The sequence below is a fragment of the Argopecten irradians genome, chromosome 4 (assembly GCF_041381155.1).
Source record: "Argopecten irradians isolate NY chromosome 4, Ai_NY, whole genome shotgun sequence".
Classification (NCBI taxonomy): Eukaryota; Metazoa; Mollusca; class Bivalvia; order Pectinida; family Pectinidae; genus Argopecten; species Argopecten irradians.
In genome coordinates, this window is record NC_091137.1 from 29,384,973 (window position 1) to 29,405,873 (window position 20,901).

General features: G+C 32.5%; 1 protein-coding gene across 1 annotated transcript; it reads left to right on the forward strand.

Moving 5' to 3' along the window:
• The first annotated feature begins 1,849 nt into the window (after positions 1-1,849).
• Positions 1,850-16,660, forward strand: LOC138321226 (angiotensin-converting enzyme-like). Its single transcript, XM_069264742.1, has 13 exons — positions 1,850-2,054; positions 6,330-6,485; positions 7,049-7,139; positions 7,477-7,620; positions 8,196-8,387; positions 8,944-9,041; positions 9,649-9,818; positions 11,147-11,271; positions 11,963-12,061; positions 12,342-12,486; positions 12,841-12,939; positions 13,460-13,576; positions 14,255-16,660. The coding sequence occupies exons 1-13, from the start codon at positions 1,866-1,868 to the stop codon at positions 14,538-14,540; spliced, it is 1,911 nt and encodes a 636-aa protein (XP_069120843.1). The 5' UTR covers positions 1,850-1,865; the 3' UTR covers positions 14,541-16,660.
• Positions 16,661-20,901: the final 4,241 nt, after the last annotated feature.

Sequence of the window (20,901 nt, forward strand, 5' to 3'; positions counted from 1 at the left end):
TCATTCCCCTTTATTTAAAAAAAAAATTCCTGTTGTTTGACTAAATTAGATTTGTGTTCACACCAAACTTAAAAGTAACCCGAAATATAAGTTAAAGAAATATTCGTCTCCTTGTCCCATAATTAATGCAAATGTTTACAACATGATATTTTCAACAAAGTTTCGTAACTAATTTGGTATCATACAAATGTAATGTGTTGTAATGTAGGGAATTTACAAAAACAAACGAAATATTATGAGAACAAAAACAAAGTAATATACAAGAACCCATCTTTATGGAGATTTCGATGTTTTTACAACTGCAAATTAAACAAAGTAAAATCAATGGAAATTATTACAAGGATGCAATCGGAGACTTCAGATTTAACACATGCAGGTAATGCATAACTAGACTCTATATAATATCTTTATTTCATTTAACAGATAGGCTATATATGTTTGTCAGGGGAGGTAACAAAGACTATTAATCATGAGAATGAATGTTCAGCTCATGTTGAAGGTCACATTCCCGTTCAGTTCAAGGGTCAAACGTGAGATGGTGAGCAGTGTCCAGTGAATAAAGACTATGAAATTCTCTAAACGTAAACTCAAATGCTGGAAAAACATACAAAATTAAATAAAGGCTCGTTTACATACAATGGGAACAATAGGTACATATATATTACGACATATTTGTTGTTCGCTCTAACCCAAATTGATACATCGAGGGATTGAAGGGGGTTTGACACATTTTTTTCCTAATGTTAAGAAAGGTAGATGTTTTCCAAATATCAAAACACTGCTGAGTCCTACACGATATATATATATGATGAAATCTGACCTTTCCAACTAAATGGAAAATATACCTTCGAAATGGCTCCTGTGTATAGAAGATAGAGCCCAGGATAGAATTTTGACCTAGTTACTGATTGGCTGGTTAGTATGAATTTCATATGTAAAACTGTTTTCTGACAGGTTATTATTCCCAGATAGCAATGATATCAATTTGGAAATCCATATTGAAATTTTGATTTAAAATGTTCATTTTGATAATGAAAATGTAAAAACATTAGAGTTTCAGGATTTTTTAGTGCAAAATGCACCTTATTCCAAATGGCTACCCTGGTTGAGTTTGCGCTGTAGGACCCAAGCTCTTTTCTTCTGTACAGTGTTATATGAAAACCTAGACTACAATTGTAGAACACAGTAGCTGTTTTAATAATACATTACCAAACTTAAACAAATCAAAACACTGTGGGTAAACTTATTCAGTTAGTTGTTCACTTTATATTGCGTGTGTCGTTTGTGCAGTGTAAGGTGATACATGTACATGTACCAAATAGTTCGATCAAATAAGATACTTATCTGAAAACCAGACTGTTTTCTGATATATAAGATACACAGCACTATAACTCTCGTTTTTATTATATATCTAAGCATTGCACTATCTTTTTATTGGATATATGGTCTACAACATTGCCAGAACATTGCCTCTGTAAATTCATACATGAAGTATATTTCCACACGTGTAAAATATGCCAGATTTTTTTATAAAGCTCACATCAAGACCCTCTTAGATAAATGGGACAATATGAAGAATACTAACTTTCATCCAACAAAATGAAAAATTAAAAATACCCGGTAATTCAAATGTCTAATTTAATTTGCATTAATATTATGCGTGTTTTGAATGGCAAACACAACAACTGAAAGTAGTCATCTAAGCCTGTGCTATAACAGATATCAACATCAACAGGTTTGGAAATAAAATATTTATTCCACTGGCGAACTCACCTGTAACATTAAATAGACTGTTCCACTGCTATTTATAGCGCTGCATTCCCGTTTACACAGAACGGCGCATAAAAGTGACAAACATACTCAACATGACTTGTATGTATATTTCTTTGTTGATGTTTATTGGATACTGTGCAGCAAGTTTGATCGATTCTGAAACAGAAGGAAGACAATTCATAGCACATTTTAATGCTAAAGCAGCATTGGAATTAAATAATAAGGTGACTGCAAAGTGGAATTATGTTACTAATATTTCCAACAATAACAGGCGGACTGCGGTTAGTATAACTTCTTATAACTTTTAATATCCATAAATATACAACTTCCTTATACAGGTCTTGAGTACATATTTGTATATTTTACTATTGTTTATAATTCGTATGTGAGATACTGATCAAATTATGTCTAAGTCACAACCAGAAATGGTGAAACCAACAGCCTTTACAGTCATTTTTGCAATATCGTTTTTGATAACACACTACAAATCTGAAAAAGACATACTAGTTTGCAAGTAAACTTTATACGGATTGAGATACGTCATGGTGGTAGGAAATGATCTTAACCAGACGAACCAGCTGCATAGGGAACTCTACTTGTCGTAACAACCAGGAATATCGGCTTGAGAGTAAGCTTTATGTTCGGATTCAAATTAAATATTCCGTGTAAAAAATATCTTGAGGAAGTATAAAACAGGCATATCGGTTGAGAAGTGATCTTCATATATGGATTCAAACGTCATGTGTCTGAAAATTGATCCTTAGGGACGATTCCAAACGAGATGAGTTGCAATTTAATGTTTTTTTGTGTGAATTACGTGAAAAGTAAAGTAAACATTGTATAGTATTATTATAAAGATTTCGTTTCGACAAGCATTAATATTTGAAAAGAAAATACAAATTAGGAAATTTCTAAAGTAACAGATTCAAATAGGCATAAACTCGTTGAAGTATCTTTTTGAAATGGGTTGAGGTGAAATTACAGGTTGGAAAGTAGTCTTTACATATCAATAGATATGTATATATTTTGTATACATTGTGGTCACTATATCTTTGTCAATCTTATAAAGTATGATGTGTTTAGAGCACCGCGGATTCTCACAAAAGTTTCCAAACTATTCACATTCAAAACCATAGCAAATTATAAAAGAGAAACAATGCTTATTATTAATATTTCAATATACATCTGTAAGATACGTTTTTATATTTACATTTCATAACAATTTTTCATTATCGTTAAGGACGGAACAGTCATTTCAAAAGCCATTTTCAGTTATCTTTGGAACGACATTTGTTACGTCAAAATAATCGCGTGGCAGTTCATGTGCTGCACAACACCAATTGACCGATCGCCAAACTCCGCTCACAATTTTTATTGACCAATCACTTAATTTCTCTATCATCCTCCGCGACTAGGATAAGTTCTGCTGTTGCTATGTCTGTCAAGCGCACGGTTGCTACGTAGAGTATTGCAATATACTACATACAAAAATATAGTTATTGTAGGCTGATAACGATAGAAACACAAAGGAAATGTGAGCTAACAATGTCTGTTATTCAAATGACCAGTAGCCAGAGAGTATAATAGGATTACAGTTTACTCCGTTTTCAAAACAAAAAAGTAATTTAGATCGCTGTTTGAGTAGTATTTATTACCGTTAAAGACAATATAAGGCATGAAACTTAGCTATTCCATCAGCTGTACTTAACAAAATAACAAGGATATAAACTTATTTGCTCGAAGAATAAATGGCAATATTAAGTCTTTTTCGTTTAAGTAAGTACATACATGTATGTAGTCATTTCGATATGTAATAGTAATTATTTTAATGTTAATGGAGGTGTCTACACAAAAAATATTACACGTATTAGAATGAAGACCAGTGAGTTACTGAATAAATATTTGTTTTCAATATTCACGATTGTAATTCATTTCCAGTTAGCTAAAAGGCTGCTTATTGTGACTCCGCCGTTTTCGTTGGTACAGTAAAACCTTCTGATTTACTTATTGTTTCGTCAAATTTGATAAGTGTAAATGTTAGATATTGATCTGTATTGATTACCAGGATGAATATTTGGTAAGGTACAAGTCTATATCAGTTCACTATCCTAAGAACTTGTACAATAGACGTACGCATATGAAAACTAGCACGTTCTTTCTACCAGCAATTGAAAACAGCATGGTATCACGTGTAAATTGACACATGCTATCTACCTGGAATTAACTCATGAGAACTGGCGGAAGTGTTATGTAACTGACTGATCATCCACAAAACACGTGCCGTTTGTTAGGGGATTGGATAATATTTGTTTACCATACATATTTAATTACATGTATATATGCTTTTAAATTGTATCTGTTATATTACTGCCTTAAAATCGACATGACTCACCATAAACTAAAACGTAAACATGCAATTGGTAAAAACTACCATACATCTACGTATACATGCAAGTCAATGAAAAAGTTTAACAATTTATTTTATAGTTTATTCTTAAAACTATTGACTTCATACAAAACGTAATGCTAATTTCATATCATATAAATGCAAACCCTGCTGTATTTGAGTATTTGAGTTGAAAAACATTAAAGTTAAATTTAATGCTGGTTTGGATAATTGAACAAATATTTGAACGAAGATTTGAGGAAATATTTATTGAAACAAAATGGAGACAATATCTGTTTAAAATACATAATTGAATCATAAATGAATTTTATTGAACGATTTATGTTGGTTTCATGATAATATATATTTTATTGTAATATGAGATTGTGTGATCTAAGCATAATATATGTTAGCACCAAATAGGCTAAGGTGACGACATATATTTACCTAATCAAACAGGTCAAGATGTTAGTAATTAACTCTATCGCCCCAGTAGGAGGCACTTCGATAATCAAGGAAGATCCATGTGTCCAATATAGCAATAAATAAATGTGTTTGTGACAAGAGTTTCCTGTGTAAATGTATCGTTGGATATATACCGGTAGATCTTGAAGTACATTAAACGGTACATGTCGACTACTTGCGCGCCACGTTAGTTCATGCAACACATCCGTAGCATGTGTGTTTTCTACACCTTTTGACGATACCACATTAAAGGAATTGCGATTTTCAGTGAAAATTTATGTATTTTTTCTATATCATGAATAAAAAAGAAGACGTAGAATGTGGCTTTTTATAGTCCTATTCCGCCATCTACTTTCCGGTTGGTGACAAAATTGACCTATTATATATAAACGAAATACTTCAATAACCAGGATCCCGATTTGTGCAATATTCTATATAATTTACGGAAGTCGTGTTTTTATTTTTTTTTTGTAAAAAGAGCGTGTTGAGTTAAGAATTAAAATGTATTTACAAAATATGAATAAATACAGAAGTCCAGCTTCCACGGAGAAAAACATGATAACGTTAAGCATGCGGCGATTTGGTCTTTCGCAAACATAACTTATATATCGACACGTGCCAAGTACATTTTTGTTCATGTAAAAGTCTAGATGATATCAGGAAAGTATTCAATTTGTGGTGTTACGACCGTTAAAAATCTCAAAGAAAGTTACATTTTATGGCAAATCCGTACGTACCAGTCTACGTGATACTGATACAGTCGCCATCTTTGTCAAAGCTTGACAGACGTAGCAACAATTGCTAAGGAAGCAGAAAGGGGCGTGGCTAAATGGTCGTTTGGCGATAGGTCAATTGCGTTTGGTAAGATTACATATTGGTGTTGCCGTGGATATGTAAATATAGAAATAATAACAATAGATCAGTCACAGCTTTGATATGAAAATAACGAAAAACTAATAATAGACATATAAATTAATTGGAACGTTATCCTAAATGTGTTCGTTGTAAACGTTATCAAACTGATATTCTGATTAGAACTGATATAATTTTGTTTGGTAAGGATTATTATAGTATGTATTAAGTCTTACTAACTGCAATGATCATTTAAGGACGGCCTTCCGAGTATGTGCTGTCTTGAGTGTGTGTAGTGCGTGGTGAGTGTTTTGACTGTAATATATTCGTGTTGTGTCTTATATAATGGTACTCTTGCCCTATTTATAGTGCTATAACATTCAAATATGCCGCCGAAGACACCAAGCAACACACCCCACCGTATCACATTATACTGACAACCGGAAGACATAATTAAATTGGAAATACACATACAGTATTAAAGCGAATTACTTTGATTTTGCCGGGTACATAAAGTTGAAACATTTGTTTTTCTTACGTGTTGTTTTTGTTTTAAGTTCAATAAATAGTCAGGTCATGGTTAGGAAGGAAGAAAGCCGGATTACCCTTAGTATAAACCACCGACATCAGAACCTGGCAACTACGCCAAGTCTGATTCTAACCCGATGCCCGAAGGTGGAGGGCGAGTATTTATATATTACCATTCGGCCATTGAAGACCAAAAGATAAAACGTAAATGTGACTATTACAAAAACACAATATTGCAATCCAGGATTATTTATACACAAACAATAGCAATACTAAAATATTGCAAACTGTTGATGGTTAAAAAGTGAATAATTTTTACTTATAGTCGGAAGCTGCCAAGAGATACCTTGATTTTCGAAATAACATAACAGAAGAAGCTGCAAAGTATAACTGGAAAGCATTTACAGATGAATCACTTCGACGACAGTTTAAAATGTTGCGACAGTTCAATCCGAGTGATTCAGCTGCTGTAAAAAGAGAGGTTAGTTTATGGTATGGAATAGTGTGTTATTTTATGTACAATATTATGAATTATTTACACAGTCGTAACATACTATACCAGTACAGAATAGAATTCTAAGTTTTCCGATCACTTACGATCTCTACACCCCTGGACTATCTCATAGTGAAATTGAAGGCAGCTCAGCGGAAAACATTTGACCAATCACAGGCTAGCAAAGATTTCCTTTGAAGACTACAGAGAGAGCGACGTCTAACATCAAAGTCACACAGTCAACCACGGTGTACCGTTATACGGCTCTTTTGATGTACATCAAATGACTAAATTACCTGTTCTATTCTGTTGCCTCCAGTTTTACTATGAGATAGTCCAGGGGTGTAGAGATCGTAAGTGATCGGAAGCCCTGGAGTATCGTAACATACTATACCAGTACAGAATAGAATTCTAAGTTTTCGGGTGTGTTTATAGATTGTTTTAGTCTGATAGTTTATGCTGACCGTAGCACAGATGCGAAGAACTAACGTTTTCTAAGTTTTAAGATGTCTATATTGATGAATGAATACATTATTGTTTTAATCTGATAGCTTGTGCTGACCGTGGCACAGATGCTAAGAGTATATCACTCCGCTGACGTCTGTCCTGAGTCTGGACAGGAATGTCTACGATATAAACCATGTAAGTACATATTGCAATATTTTGATTCCTCTTTGTAGATATGAGTATGCAATAGATATATAGTAGATTTGTAATGTGACCGTAGTCGGATGACACTTTTGAAACACATTGCAACTACAAGTTTTAAAGCAATTTGTCTTTAAATGAAGAAATCTGGTCTTGCTTTCAATCCCGTAGTATGTGGTTATATTTAACCACGTAGTATGTGGTTATATTTATTTAAATGTGGAAAATATCCATTCAAAGGTAAACAAAAATGAAATGGCAATTAAATCAACCATAGGCTACATACCCCTACAATGCATTATATAATATTATTCGTTTTAACACATTGTAGCGTCTGATGGACATTCCCCAATTGACAGAAATGCTTCAAATCTACTTACCTTGTGGAAGGGCTGGAGACAGGTAACAGGACAGTTAATGAGACCTATGTTTGTCGAATACGTGGACTATTTGAACAGATTCTCAAAACTGAATGGTAAGTAAAATCGCATGATTACTTACGATATGAGATTAGTGCCTAAGCATATTTAGTTATTATACGTGAAACGATTGTTAGACTGTCCCGTTAAAAGTCAGTGGTGTCAGATATAGAGATTATTAGTAATTTTATATTTGGAATTTCAAAAACCCCCTTTATGTTGAATCTCCCTCATCATTATCAATGAAAATTAGTTTTCCCCGTGTTAAGATTGAAAAAATCAACATTTATGCACTGTGTAAAATATTTACTTTGTATAAGTATGCTTTAAATATATAAAACCAAAGAGCAAACATTTGCTGGTTTAAGTTATACGTATATATCATTCAGTTTGATAGTTTTTCTTCGAAATCAAATAAAGTCATTAACATATGTTTAAAACCATGAACCATGACATAAATGTGACCTCTTTAATTTACGTTTTGAACCATGTCTTATAAACCTTTATATCAGAAGTATAGCTTTTGTGTATGATGTAAAGCTCTGTAAAACCTTCATCAATAATTATTATTAATGCCAGATTAATGTCGTTTATGGTCATCACTGAATCCAACCTGGATTATTTGTTTAAGGATATAAAGACGGGGTTGAGTTTTGGAACCGGAAATACGAGTCCTCAACGTTTGAAAATGATATGTACACGCTTATACAAGAGTTACAGCCGTTATACAAACAGCTGCATTGCTACGTAAGACGAAAACTTATTGCTAAATATGGAAATAATGATTTCCAAGACAATGGCCAGATCCCTGCTCATCTAGTCGGTAAGTTAATGTCTAATAATATCAGTGGGTTAATAGTTTTCAGATCACTTGATTCTTAAATTTGTGTCAAACTAAATAAGTATATTTTAAACTAAATAAAATTATATTTTGATATGTCTCAAGGCGACATTATAAGATCCTATTGTTTTCCAAATAACGTATACACAATGTAGCTTTCGGTAGTTATACCAAATCAATGACTGGAGCCAATCAACGGAAAGCTTAGAGTTATTTCTTCCTAATAATATTCTAAAATGAACTAGTTTTTGCCACATTAGGGACAAAAATGTTCTCGGCAGATAACAATATCTTTGTGGTGGTCCGTACTCAGAATAACAATTTTACCATTATAAAGACGTGTACACATGAACATCAGTTTTAAAAACATATATCATTATGCTGTAGTTCTACAACATGTATCCTTTTATTAGTATGTTTGTAAAATGATCTTTGATCAACCTTTCCTTTCATTACCGTAGAATTTTTCCGAAAGTCTAGTGACTAGGAAAATAAGATTTCATTAAGCTCTATGTTTTGATAATTTCTATTTTTATAGGTTATTTATGGGGTGGAAACTGGGATAACATGTATGATCTTGTGAAGCCGTACCCCGAGGTCAACCGTCAAAATGTTACAAAAACCTTACAACAAATGGTAGGTACAGCGTTTGAAAGTAATGGCTGTTTCATGAATATTTATCTAAAGAAAACGAAACATGAAATAGCAAGACAATTCAGGAATTAAACTCTTCGATCATGTTTTAAAGCGCATGGAAGAACTTTTTATTATGTTGGTTGGTTTTTACTTTTAGCAATGTGTCATATTTACTTTCTTGTTGTATACATGTGTATCTATAAAATTACTTTCGAAAATCTTCGTTTTCAAATTCATATGTATATACTATTGTACCTAATATGCATCGATCAATTCACATTTCTACTCATTTTTTTAATATTATAAACTTTAAATTTTCCAGTAATTGAAAAAATGGTAATCGAAACAGCATCGACAATATAATCTTATCACATGGACTTTTTTAAACTCACTTTCAAAAAAATAACCTACGTTTAAATGATTTAAGTCATTCTGATCTGTTTTTGTTCAAAGTGCATTATTTTTTAAGTGTTTTGTAGCAAACCTTCGCTCTCTCTGTACTTAAGTTACGTTTCATTTCATGTGCAGATCGCTTTAGTTACTCTGTTATCTAATCATTTTCGTTCTTATCTAAAATCTTGATTTTATGTCATTGGTTTACAAACAGGGCTACACAGTACCTAATTTAGTTGAAATGGCGCAAGACTTTTATAAATCTTTGGGCTTTGAATCGATGACACCTGATTTCTGGTCTAAGTCTTTATTTACCAAACCAAAGGACCGAGAGATGGAGTGTCAACCAATAGCCTTTGATTTTTCTAATAAAGAAGACTTCAGGTAAGATTACCTCGGTAAAAGTATAAATAGAAAAGAAGCAGACAAACCATTTCTGTCTACATAACAATGGGTTATGTTAGTATATAATTATTACTGGCTACTTTACAGTTATTACGAATCATCATAAAAAGTGTATATGTCAGAACTTGATAAAAAGAAGCTATATTTTTCACACAAGATATAAAAAAAAAATTAACAGCAGTCTTCCCTGAAAATTTCAAATTTAGCTCAAGAATTTTGTTTATACCTTGATGAAGTCACCAACCTTATAATAATGTATGCATCAATGTTGAGATGTGTTTTCTGCATCTTTAAGCTCCAACCTACCTTATCGGTCAACTATAGCGGAGGCATGCTTGTGAAGGTATCTGAGATCCGGTTTGGCGAGGTTGATTGTTCTCAAATGTAGTCCTTTGTTGTCCTTTGACAGTATTTCCTGATCCATATTTTAAAAAATGAAATAAAAATCAGCCGCGTTTAAAGCTTTTGTTTGCAGTGCCTCTGCATTGATGATAAAGTTAATTAAGGGTTTCCTCAAAACTAATGTTAATATTTTTTGCCGATATTTAATTTTATATACAACACTCATGAATATCATTACAATATATGCTAATTTATGTATACATCGTTTTTACATTACATTATTTTATACTTTTCACATGTTGTTCTGAATGTCATTATGTCTGTTTTGTAACATTAATCGGTGATCTCTTAGTTTATAATTTTAGAAATTCTCCTTATTGCTTTACTATGACTGTTCGTCCATGTGCATACTCATTGGTAGGCCACATTTTTTAATGTACGCAAAAAAATATTATGCAGTAATATTCCTTAAACCGAATTGCAGCGGGGAACTAGGAATACAATTTTATATACATGTCAGAAATTTTGATTTGGTTATACTTCGTTCCAAACAATGATTTTGGTATAAATACAAAGGATTATCAACTTGTTAAAAGCTTTATTTTATTATTTAGATCCAAAAAGAAGGCTTTTGCTGAAAACGTCAAGATAACATTCTTTCATTCGCAATTCTTTGTCTGATTGATTACGTTAATGATATGGTGAATGAACCCAATGATTTTTTTTAGAAATTACAATACGTTACATACCTAGTACAAAGTATATACTACTAGTAATTACTATCATTATTATAGTATGTCGAACTGCAGTTTTGTTTTAATTCGTTTTACATGTACAATGTACATAAAAATTCGTATTTACATAGTTCGGTGTCTTCAAATCTTAGTGTATGTTGATAAGTTCATCAATTACTTAGGTAGGGTAAGTGTTCTCTTCAAAATATTTTCATTTTATGTTTGGTTTAGAATAAAGATGTGTGCCAATGTGACAGAGGAAGATGTGATCACCATACATTCTCAGATGGGACATACGGTATATCAGATGAGCTATAAAGATCAACCCTTTTTGTTTAGAGGAGGCGCAAATCCGGGTAGGTAAGATACACCACATTAAACTCAGCTCAGTGGTGTAACACAAAACTATGTGTATATTGTGTATGTTTGTAATATTTGAATTCAATTGTGCAATTGTTTTCTTTATAAGATAAATAATAATAAAAAAGATGTTTTAAATACTTTTGTATGTCCTAGTCACAAGTGCAATAAAGTAAAGTTTATATAATCAGTTTATGGGACAAAGAAGTAATTCCAACCGTGTGGACAAAAACAAATTGTCAAATTTTCGAGGCGATCTGCCCCTTTTATCAAGACATACAAAACGAACACGAATACATAATAGGAAACGAACAGTAATGCGGGACAAAAAAGACAAATATTTAACTATACAGCACAAAGGAGCGCAACGTACCCTTCGGCAAGTGGCAGCCGAAGGCCGGATATACCAAAATGTATCCATGCTGTTTGGCAGAACACTTAAATAGTCGTCAATATCTCCTCGGTCTAGGACCTATCTAAGGAAATTGATTAAAATAAATACAATCTGAAATTTCAATTACCTTTAAAATCTAATGATCATTACGCCATGGCACGAACTCATAGTGGCATCATAAACATTTAATTCATTTGCCTTACGATATATTTACCGTATGATGAACAGACTTATTATAAGATTAAGTTAAAATGAGGTTGAATGACAATATTCATTTTACAATCACGTTACAGCTTTCACAGATGCAGCAGCAGGACTTGCCAAATTATCCATTCTGACGCAGGATCATCTTAAAATTATCGGACTTATATCTGAAATATCTAATAATAATCGTAAGTAGACACCTTAGTTGTATTTCATCCTACCTTATTTTTTGTAAGAAAGGGTAATTAAATCATATCGTTTTTTAACCATTTATTTTAATTATAATTTACACTCATTTGATGATAAAAACACATAGTCAATTGCATGTGAATACTAGATTCTAGGTCTGTGTTACTCCCGGGACAATTAGTTATCGTTCAATTGTTATCGCAATTGGAATAACGTTTTGTATAAACGACAATTTTTATTTACATTCTCGCTTCCTTATGATATATTGTCATTTTGTAGAAAGTGACATCAATGCCTTAATGCGACTTGCCTTAGAGACTGTGGCGCCTCTTCCTTTTTACTACATTGTGGATAAATGGCGTTGGGATGTGCTTAAAGGGAGAACCGCGAATGCAAATTACAACATCGACTGGTGGAAACTGAGGTAAAACAAAACCTTAATCAATTGGAAATATCTTCAATCGAGAACAACTATTGAATATTAAAGATGTTCATTTCGACACAATAAAATATTAACGTATAATTACACAAGTTAGTGCGATGATGAGTTCCCCAATGATTGTTGTTAAAGAAAATATCATTCGCACAATCAAAATTTAGCTCAAAATCAAGGTTCAAAATATTCAAAAGTAAAATTACCGTTTAAATTTGGACGAGTTCAGTATATGACCAGTTTCATGCAATGGTTTCAAATATCAAACATAATTTGAACTCGTAAACGTCATGTTTGTTTTTAATTTCAAACACCTAATACACCAAATGGATCTTGATTTGATAGATGCCAACAGCAGGGTATATCACCTCCTGAGAAGCGGACGGAACAGGACCTTGACATTGCAGCCTCCTATCGGGTCGCCGGTAACCAGCCTTATATACAGTAAATACATAGGTTTTATTCTATTTTCTATTTTTGAGTTATATGCAAGGACCGCAAACAACCCTAGTGTCACTAGATGCACTACCCAAGACGTTTGAAAAATACCCATTACATGCAAGACAATACATTTGCATAATGCGTTCCATCTATTTCTCAATCGCGCTACGTTCCATAGCAACAAAACTGATAAATGGGAGAAAATGAAACAAAAACAAATATTGGGGCCTTTGAGATGTAAAGAAATATGATTTAAAAACTGATGATATATGTTTAACGAATCAATATCATTATTGAGAATTATGCAATGTGGTTTTGAAAAAAGAGTCATAATGTAATTTTATAAATTTCGGTCCTTCAGTTGTTGTTAATGGCGGCATATTGATAAAACCGCATATCACATCCCATTAAATGTCTAAAATGCTCAAAAATTGAATTAGGCCCTATTTTTGTAATCTGTTGAGAACATCATAAAATCATTTTGGTACCATAATGTTAAAGGATAACTTTATTTACTCCAAAGCAAGTTTGTCAGCACCATCTTGAAGTTCCAATGGCATAAGGCATTGTGTAGTAATGATCAACAACCACTTCATAAATGTGATATCTACAGGAATACATTGACCGGAAGTAAACTAAAGTAAGTATTGTTACTGACTCTTTTAATACGAGACTGAATATGTAAATGCCTATCATCCAAGTGCCGCAGTATCTAAGTTGCTATGGTGTCCGACTTAAACCTGTGTCCTAGATGAACCATTTGTTCCAAATGTATGATAACAGATGCAAGATCACATTAGTGTTTGTTAGGGGATTTCTGTATTACTTTCTTGTTTTAATACTGTGATCCTATTCATTCAGAAAAATACACGTTAAAAAAATAATGATTATGCACAGTTATGTACCGTTTGTTGTTATTAGTTACAATTACTTTGTACAACAATCTTAGTTTTAGAATCAACATCAATGTAAGGAATACAACATTATTATTGTACCTATACAATGTACTTTATAGTGGAATGATAGGTGGTAATTAGTGCAAATTGTAACGACTTGTTTGCTAAGACCGTAGTCATTAACAGATAGTAGAATGATACAATTTATTTGTTTTGCCCTGGGTTCGACTGCCGCGTTAGCTTGCAGATTCCTTTGTCTCGCTATAATTACGACATAGAGAATTTGTGTGAAATGTTGATACAAAAGTAAAAACGACATCTGTGTGACTAAGATTATAATTCAAAAAATAAAATAAATCTGACAAGAAATAATAATCTTTCATAACTTCTTTTTTGAACCTGGATCATTTGTTTGTTTATAGGGCTATGTTAGAACTTGGGGCATCCCGTCCCTGGCCAGAAGCTATGAATCTGTTAACAGGAACAAAGACGTTGAGTGCGAAACCTTTACTTGAATACTTCCAGCCTTTAATGGACTGGTTAGGCAGTGAAAATGACGGACATGGAGTAGGATGGGATCCCGAATGCCCTAAATATGAAGTCTCGACGACGGAGAAACCACCATCTGCCGCATCTCAGATATCCCAATCACTCTCATTCTTTAATATTTTTATTTTTACAATTATCCTGACCTATGTTATAAGCTGAAGGGCCAATCCATAAACTACGACATTCTTTTTGTCTCAGTTTCGTAGCATGGAGAAAAGTGACCGAATTTCCCAATCATATTGATGTTTACAAATTTGTTGTAATCATGAATGATATTCTGTTCTGTTTTTTTTTAAAATATAAATCCAAAATATGTGCATATATTCTCTGATAATATTGTTGATCCCAGGAATAACTCGAGAGTGTGTCATTATTGTTGACATTTTTTGAAATATCCCTTTTATAACCCAGTTAACTTCCTTGAGATAACACTATGAAGTAGGCAGGAGTCCCTCTATCACAAGGAGATTTAACGTGAATATGCCACAGTCCCAGACTGCATGCTCTCGCCATTCGAATGATTGACGTTACGTTCAATATAATTGCAATTTACCTAACCTGATGATGAAACGTTTAGTACATTGGAAAGGGAACCATTTTTTGCGACATGAAAGTAGCAGTTGGGTGTTGCGTCGAAATATGAGTACACACTTTATATTTTCATACTTCTGTCAGTTAAATATCGTATGAATTTATCTGATTTATACGACTAACTACAAATATGTTCACAAAATAAGACAATTTGTTTTAAATTTATAATCATTGTAATATATTTACATTGCAACTGCATAGTACCTATATGTTGCTAGTTAGCCAAATGTATGTTATTTTCCAATATTAACATTGGCAGTTAGGCTCTGGCACACTTATACCACAATCAGAGTTCAGGAGTTCATGAAAACACTGGGTTTTATTCAGTATGACAATTCATTGAAAAAAAAATGCTTAGATATTCTTAAAATTAATCAATATGGAAATATATTCTAATTATAATATTTGAAAAAGATTGAAGTGTTGTATTTATCTAGGTATATTTGGTTTATCGATAGGACTATTTCATCTACTGCTATTATTTAGTCCGTTATTCAGGACAACAGACCGGAAGCCAGTGCCACTCAGTATTTCCCGCCAAACTTTAGGCTGTTCCATCGACTGATATTTTTCTCTATACAATCGTATCAGTTTCATTTTCATGCTTTATTTTTTACCTATTTTTTAAATGATAATCAACCCTTTACATGTAAATATAAACATTGGTTGTCATATTTTTGACATGCATTGGTGTGTAATATACATAAGGTGTTCTAGCATATCTATCATGGTGCGCTAACGCTAGAACACCAATGTATGTTACACACCAATGCGTGTCAAAAATATGACAACCAATGCTTAAATAGATCATTTTAATTGTCGTGTTTGATTATGTTTCTTATAACAGCTTAGATTTATGTGATGTTATAAGTATTAATATACATTAACAGATTTTCGGGGTTTATTTTTTTTATTTTATATGGTGTCACAAATCATCCTTTTTATGAATCCAGCCCACTTATCTGCAGATTCTTGGAAAATCAATGTTAGGTATGAAATGATATATATGTTGTTTATAAGTGTAAATTATATACTCGTAAGTACATTTCGTAAGTATAGTGTAAAACATGCATATGCATTCAGCGATAATTATCACATTGTACACATGGTATATGGGGATACAATAAAGCGAATAATGTATTTTTAGCTTGATCAAGTTTTATTAATACACGATGTAGCACTCAGGATCAGAATGCCTTTTTAATATCCATATATCAATTTAATTCATTATATTAAATGCATATGTTGCGTTAATCTCTGTTAGAATATGATGTCAATAGTCAATATATATTACATAAAACGATCATTCATATATGGTCGAATGCAATTCAATTTCTTTGTGATGGCACTCTTCATTACAGATATATATCTGATTCGCTTAGCTTAAATCACTATTTACTTAACATTTTGATTATATATGAAATGTTTATATTGTTAAATCAAGTATATGAAATTGAAATGTATATATATGTGTGTATATAGATGGGCTTTTTTGTTATCTGAATGCACGTATTTGTTCAATCATGTTTGTCAAAAAACGTTTTCGCTAAAAGTAAATAATGTAGCATTGCTTCAATTATGTAACGGTGAAAACGAACCGTAAACGTACATGTAGCTACCAAAGAAAAAAATCAATATGTCATTCTTTGTTGTTTTACATGACTTTGGATAAACCACTTTGAGCAACAGTGTTTTTATTTCTGATATTGGTATTCCATACTTACAAAAAACATCATTGATACAGTTCAATAGAAAAAAATCCATAGTCACTGCACAATACATATATGTTGCTACTAAACACAATGCATGATTATTTCCAATATCAACATTCCCAGTTAATTAGACTCTGGCGTACTCACAAAAAGACTCAGTTTACGTCAGTGGTATAATTCACTGAAGAAAATTGGTCAATATGAAAATATATTCTAATTAGAATATTTAAAATGGATTAAAGTGTTTACTTCATCTTTGTACAATCATTTTATCGGTGGTACTATTTCAATCTACTGTCATTGTTTAGTCGGTTGCCCATGACAACATATCGGAAATGGGTCGGACCCACTGGTTTTTTTTTCAAATCATCGGCTGTTCCATCAACCGATATTTTTGTCTCTATGCAGACATATACGTTTTATTTGCATACCTTGTTTTAATCTGTTTTCTTATTATGATTAGAATAATTGGTTAAATCATTAAATATAAGCATTGGTTGTCGTATTTATCCGCACCGTTGGAAATGCTAAAATTCAAATGTATGTTACACGCCAATACATGTAAAAATATGACAACCAATGCTTAAATATTGAAACCAAATAGACTGTCCTTAAATCTAAATATGCCATCTTATATCAATAAATAGATAAAAACATACAAACATATTAAATTAAGGGGAAAAGAGAAAGTAAAGCCTTTCAGAACGGTGTGGATACCAAATGTGTCGTTGAATAACTATATCAATCATTCTCACTATCTACTACAAACATGTGTATATTGAAATGTTTGTTCTACTACAAACATGTGTATATTGAAATGTTTGTTCATATATTTTCTTCATATATGTCAGTGTTTATAATCAGTTAAGAGTTCCGAGCAAATATTATATAATTTAAAAAAAAAATAAAAAAGATATAAAATTTAATATTATATATTATACATAGCATCGAATTTAATCAATGCATGCTCCAATTAAGGATGCGTTCGGACCTGGCTGTATTATACATATAGAGTAAACACGGTTCTGCCAATGGTGACGGTTCTGACAGTGTTATGGTTTTAGTGATTTTTCTTCGTATATTACTCAAATAAATGAATGGAGGATCAAGGATCTTGGAGTACAGAAAAGTCGGAGCTCCAGGAGAGCAATAAAGCGACTAAAGGACTATATCTATCCACAGTTCATCTTCTAGTATTCATAAATATTTGTATAATGATGCATTGCATTGTGATATATATTTTAATATTGTTTGGTCCATAAACAAAGTCATAAAATCATGTAGAAGTGTCAAACCCAAATATAATATATGATAAAGAGCGAGTAAATTGATCAAAACTTAAAGTAACTTGGATATCACAAACTATTTCAACTGACATATTCATGCAGTGTTAGAGTTACTTATATAGTCCCCCGAATCCCTGTCGTTGATATAAATGGAACCACACACTTGAAGAGTTGATATGTCATACCGACCGTCATACCACATCTAACATCTACTCAGACACTTATGCATGCCCTGATATCCGCTGTGAAGGAACGCCATCACGATTTCTCAATGATATTTATCAAGTTTGCCCTACGTAAACTCCGAGGTCATAAGTTTGATTCCCACAGGCGGCATAACAACAATTTTAATTTGGCGTCGAGTGAAAGAAATTTATCTATTTGTCAACACTTGGGCAATTTCATTTCAGTTACAATAATGTATATGCAGTTTAACAATGTAAAAAATCTTGCGCTGGAGAAAAAAATGTTCTGAACTCTACCAAGAAGTCAAAGTAACAAAATGGTTTGTTTTTAGAATGTAATATTATGTGATAATACACTAAATAATGTGTGACGCCCTGATGAGAGGAAACAATACGGCGGTTTCCGGATGCTAAAACGACATGGGTAAAGTATGATATACCGTCAATTAGTCCCATCTTCCGATGATTATGACATCACAAAAATCACGTCAAATGATCGACGTTATATTCTTTGGCTGGTGGGACTTATCGACGATAAGTTGCATTTCGCCAGCATCGTTTTTGGATCTCGAAACCCCTGTAATAACAGTTTTTCCTGCTGCAACCTATTTACAGAAATTACGTCCAACTTAGCTTTAATTTATTACGCCTGTCATACTTAACTATGACTATCACCAATGTCAGGTAAAAACATTGACGAACAGAAACAAACAAAAACTATATCCGTATTAATGAGAGCAGTCATATTATATGCAGCTTTAAGTGTGCTATTAAGTGGTATTTGATTATTATGCTAATCTATATACAGCTTTGCAAATTTGTATGCACCGCGTTCCGTTTTGCTTGGCGTGATACATTTTAACGTTATTTGCACTTTAGAATTTGATTCTACATAACATTAGTCTCTGCATAATTAGAAAGCACTCGGAACCCCTCGGATGTAACTGTCGATGAGTTCCGATTGAATTAGAAAGTCTTGCATGAGTGTCGTGTTGTTTTACTTTTTTAAATGAAATTTTAATAATGTTGAATAGTGAACCATACCTGAGAGATATTTATATCATATAACACATATCATTCCAAAATACATGCATATCTCTGCAGTGAAATAAGATATGGATATTATTTGTATTGACATTGAAAACCACGTGGCGTCAGGATTTGAAGGTGATTGCATGATTCAGTTGTTCCTGTTCTAAATAATAGTCATGCTATAAATGCTACACAATATTATATATGAAATCAATAATATACCATTAAGTTTATTTCATAATACATTTCATAATAATTTGATAGTGAGTTTGGTTTATGTTCATAAAAACTGGACAACATATTGTATAAAACTCATTTAATAAATATTACGTGAAATCAACGCCTACGTATTCTCCTATACATTGTCCTTTCCCTGGACGATGATTGATATCTATAACAACTTTTCTTTCCGGCGATTATTGCTGGGTGACCTTTAGCTCACTTTCGGTAAGAACTGCCGCTGATTTGCTCTGGCGTCAATCGCATTAGCTCTTAATCCTACGAGTAATAATGACGTTGCAGTGGGGGTACACATATATTCGCCATTCAAGACATAAAAAAACTGATTCAGCAGTATCAGAAGGAAAGGTAAATAATCATACAGGTGCTGCCATGGAGTCAATGAATAATCAGTGTTACCTCCTCTTATGTATGAACTCAACTTATCAATGTTTTAGAAAAACGTGATATTGTATAGTACACCAACTTTGTCAGAGTTAGTTCCCCCGGTGGTATACAGGGAGTCGAACGTGCCTTGGTATGCGAATGTGTATTTTGTTATTCGAAGCGAATATAGCGTCGAAAGTTCCACTTCGAGTGTTAACCGTGATCTCGATGCGTATCAATGAACGATGCAAAAAGATTCGCTATGCGGATTCACACAGTTTGCAACCAAATTTCTTTCATGCCCCGATTAAGTTTTAAAAAATAGTGATATCATTGCTTAATTAGTATCATACAAAACATATGTCACAGAGCATAATATTTGGCATTTGTGTTTACAAGTCAGTAGACTACATATTATTACATAGAACATATGTTCTGAATTAATAAGTTGACCTCCTCGTGGAGGAGAGCTGTAATTTGTATTTAAAGAACAAATTTATTACAGAAAAATTCCATGACTCAGGATTTTAAAAAAAAATACAAAATCAAAAAATATCTAGATATCAATTATCAATATGTAAAATAATCTTCTGATAAAGTCAAACAAAATGTACGTTTTTAAATTAAAGATAAAATGTCATAGTCATTATTCGAAGCTAATCCAGTATTCCAATCCACAAAATATTTATATGTCTATTGTATCGATGTTATGTTTATGTCATCTTTTCAATGAACTTAATTTATGATACTGATAGAGATGCTTTATTTTTATACCTGTGTGGCGTATCGTTTATATGATAATGAATTACCAGCACTGTGTATATTCATAGGAAAAATCTAAATAAATTCATAACCACACCGACACCGTCGGTATTATTGACAATACGGGCAGGTCCTCGGCAGTTGTGATTCGTGTTACTGTATTTCACATGGCATGTAACTTATATGTGTTTAGTTCTATTGGTATTCATACAAATTAATACTATTTGCGATTTTGTTATGACACAGAATGCTACACCGACAGAAAGACGACATCATCAATTTAAAATGTTCCATTTTTCAGTCAGCATCTTTTTTAACTCAATAAAACTAACACATCTTGAAGATA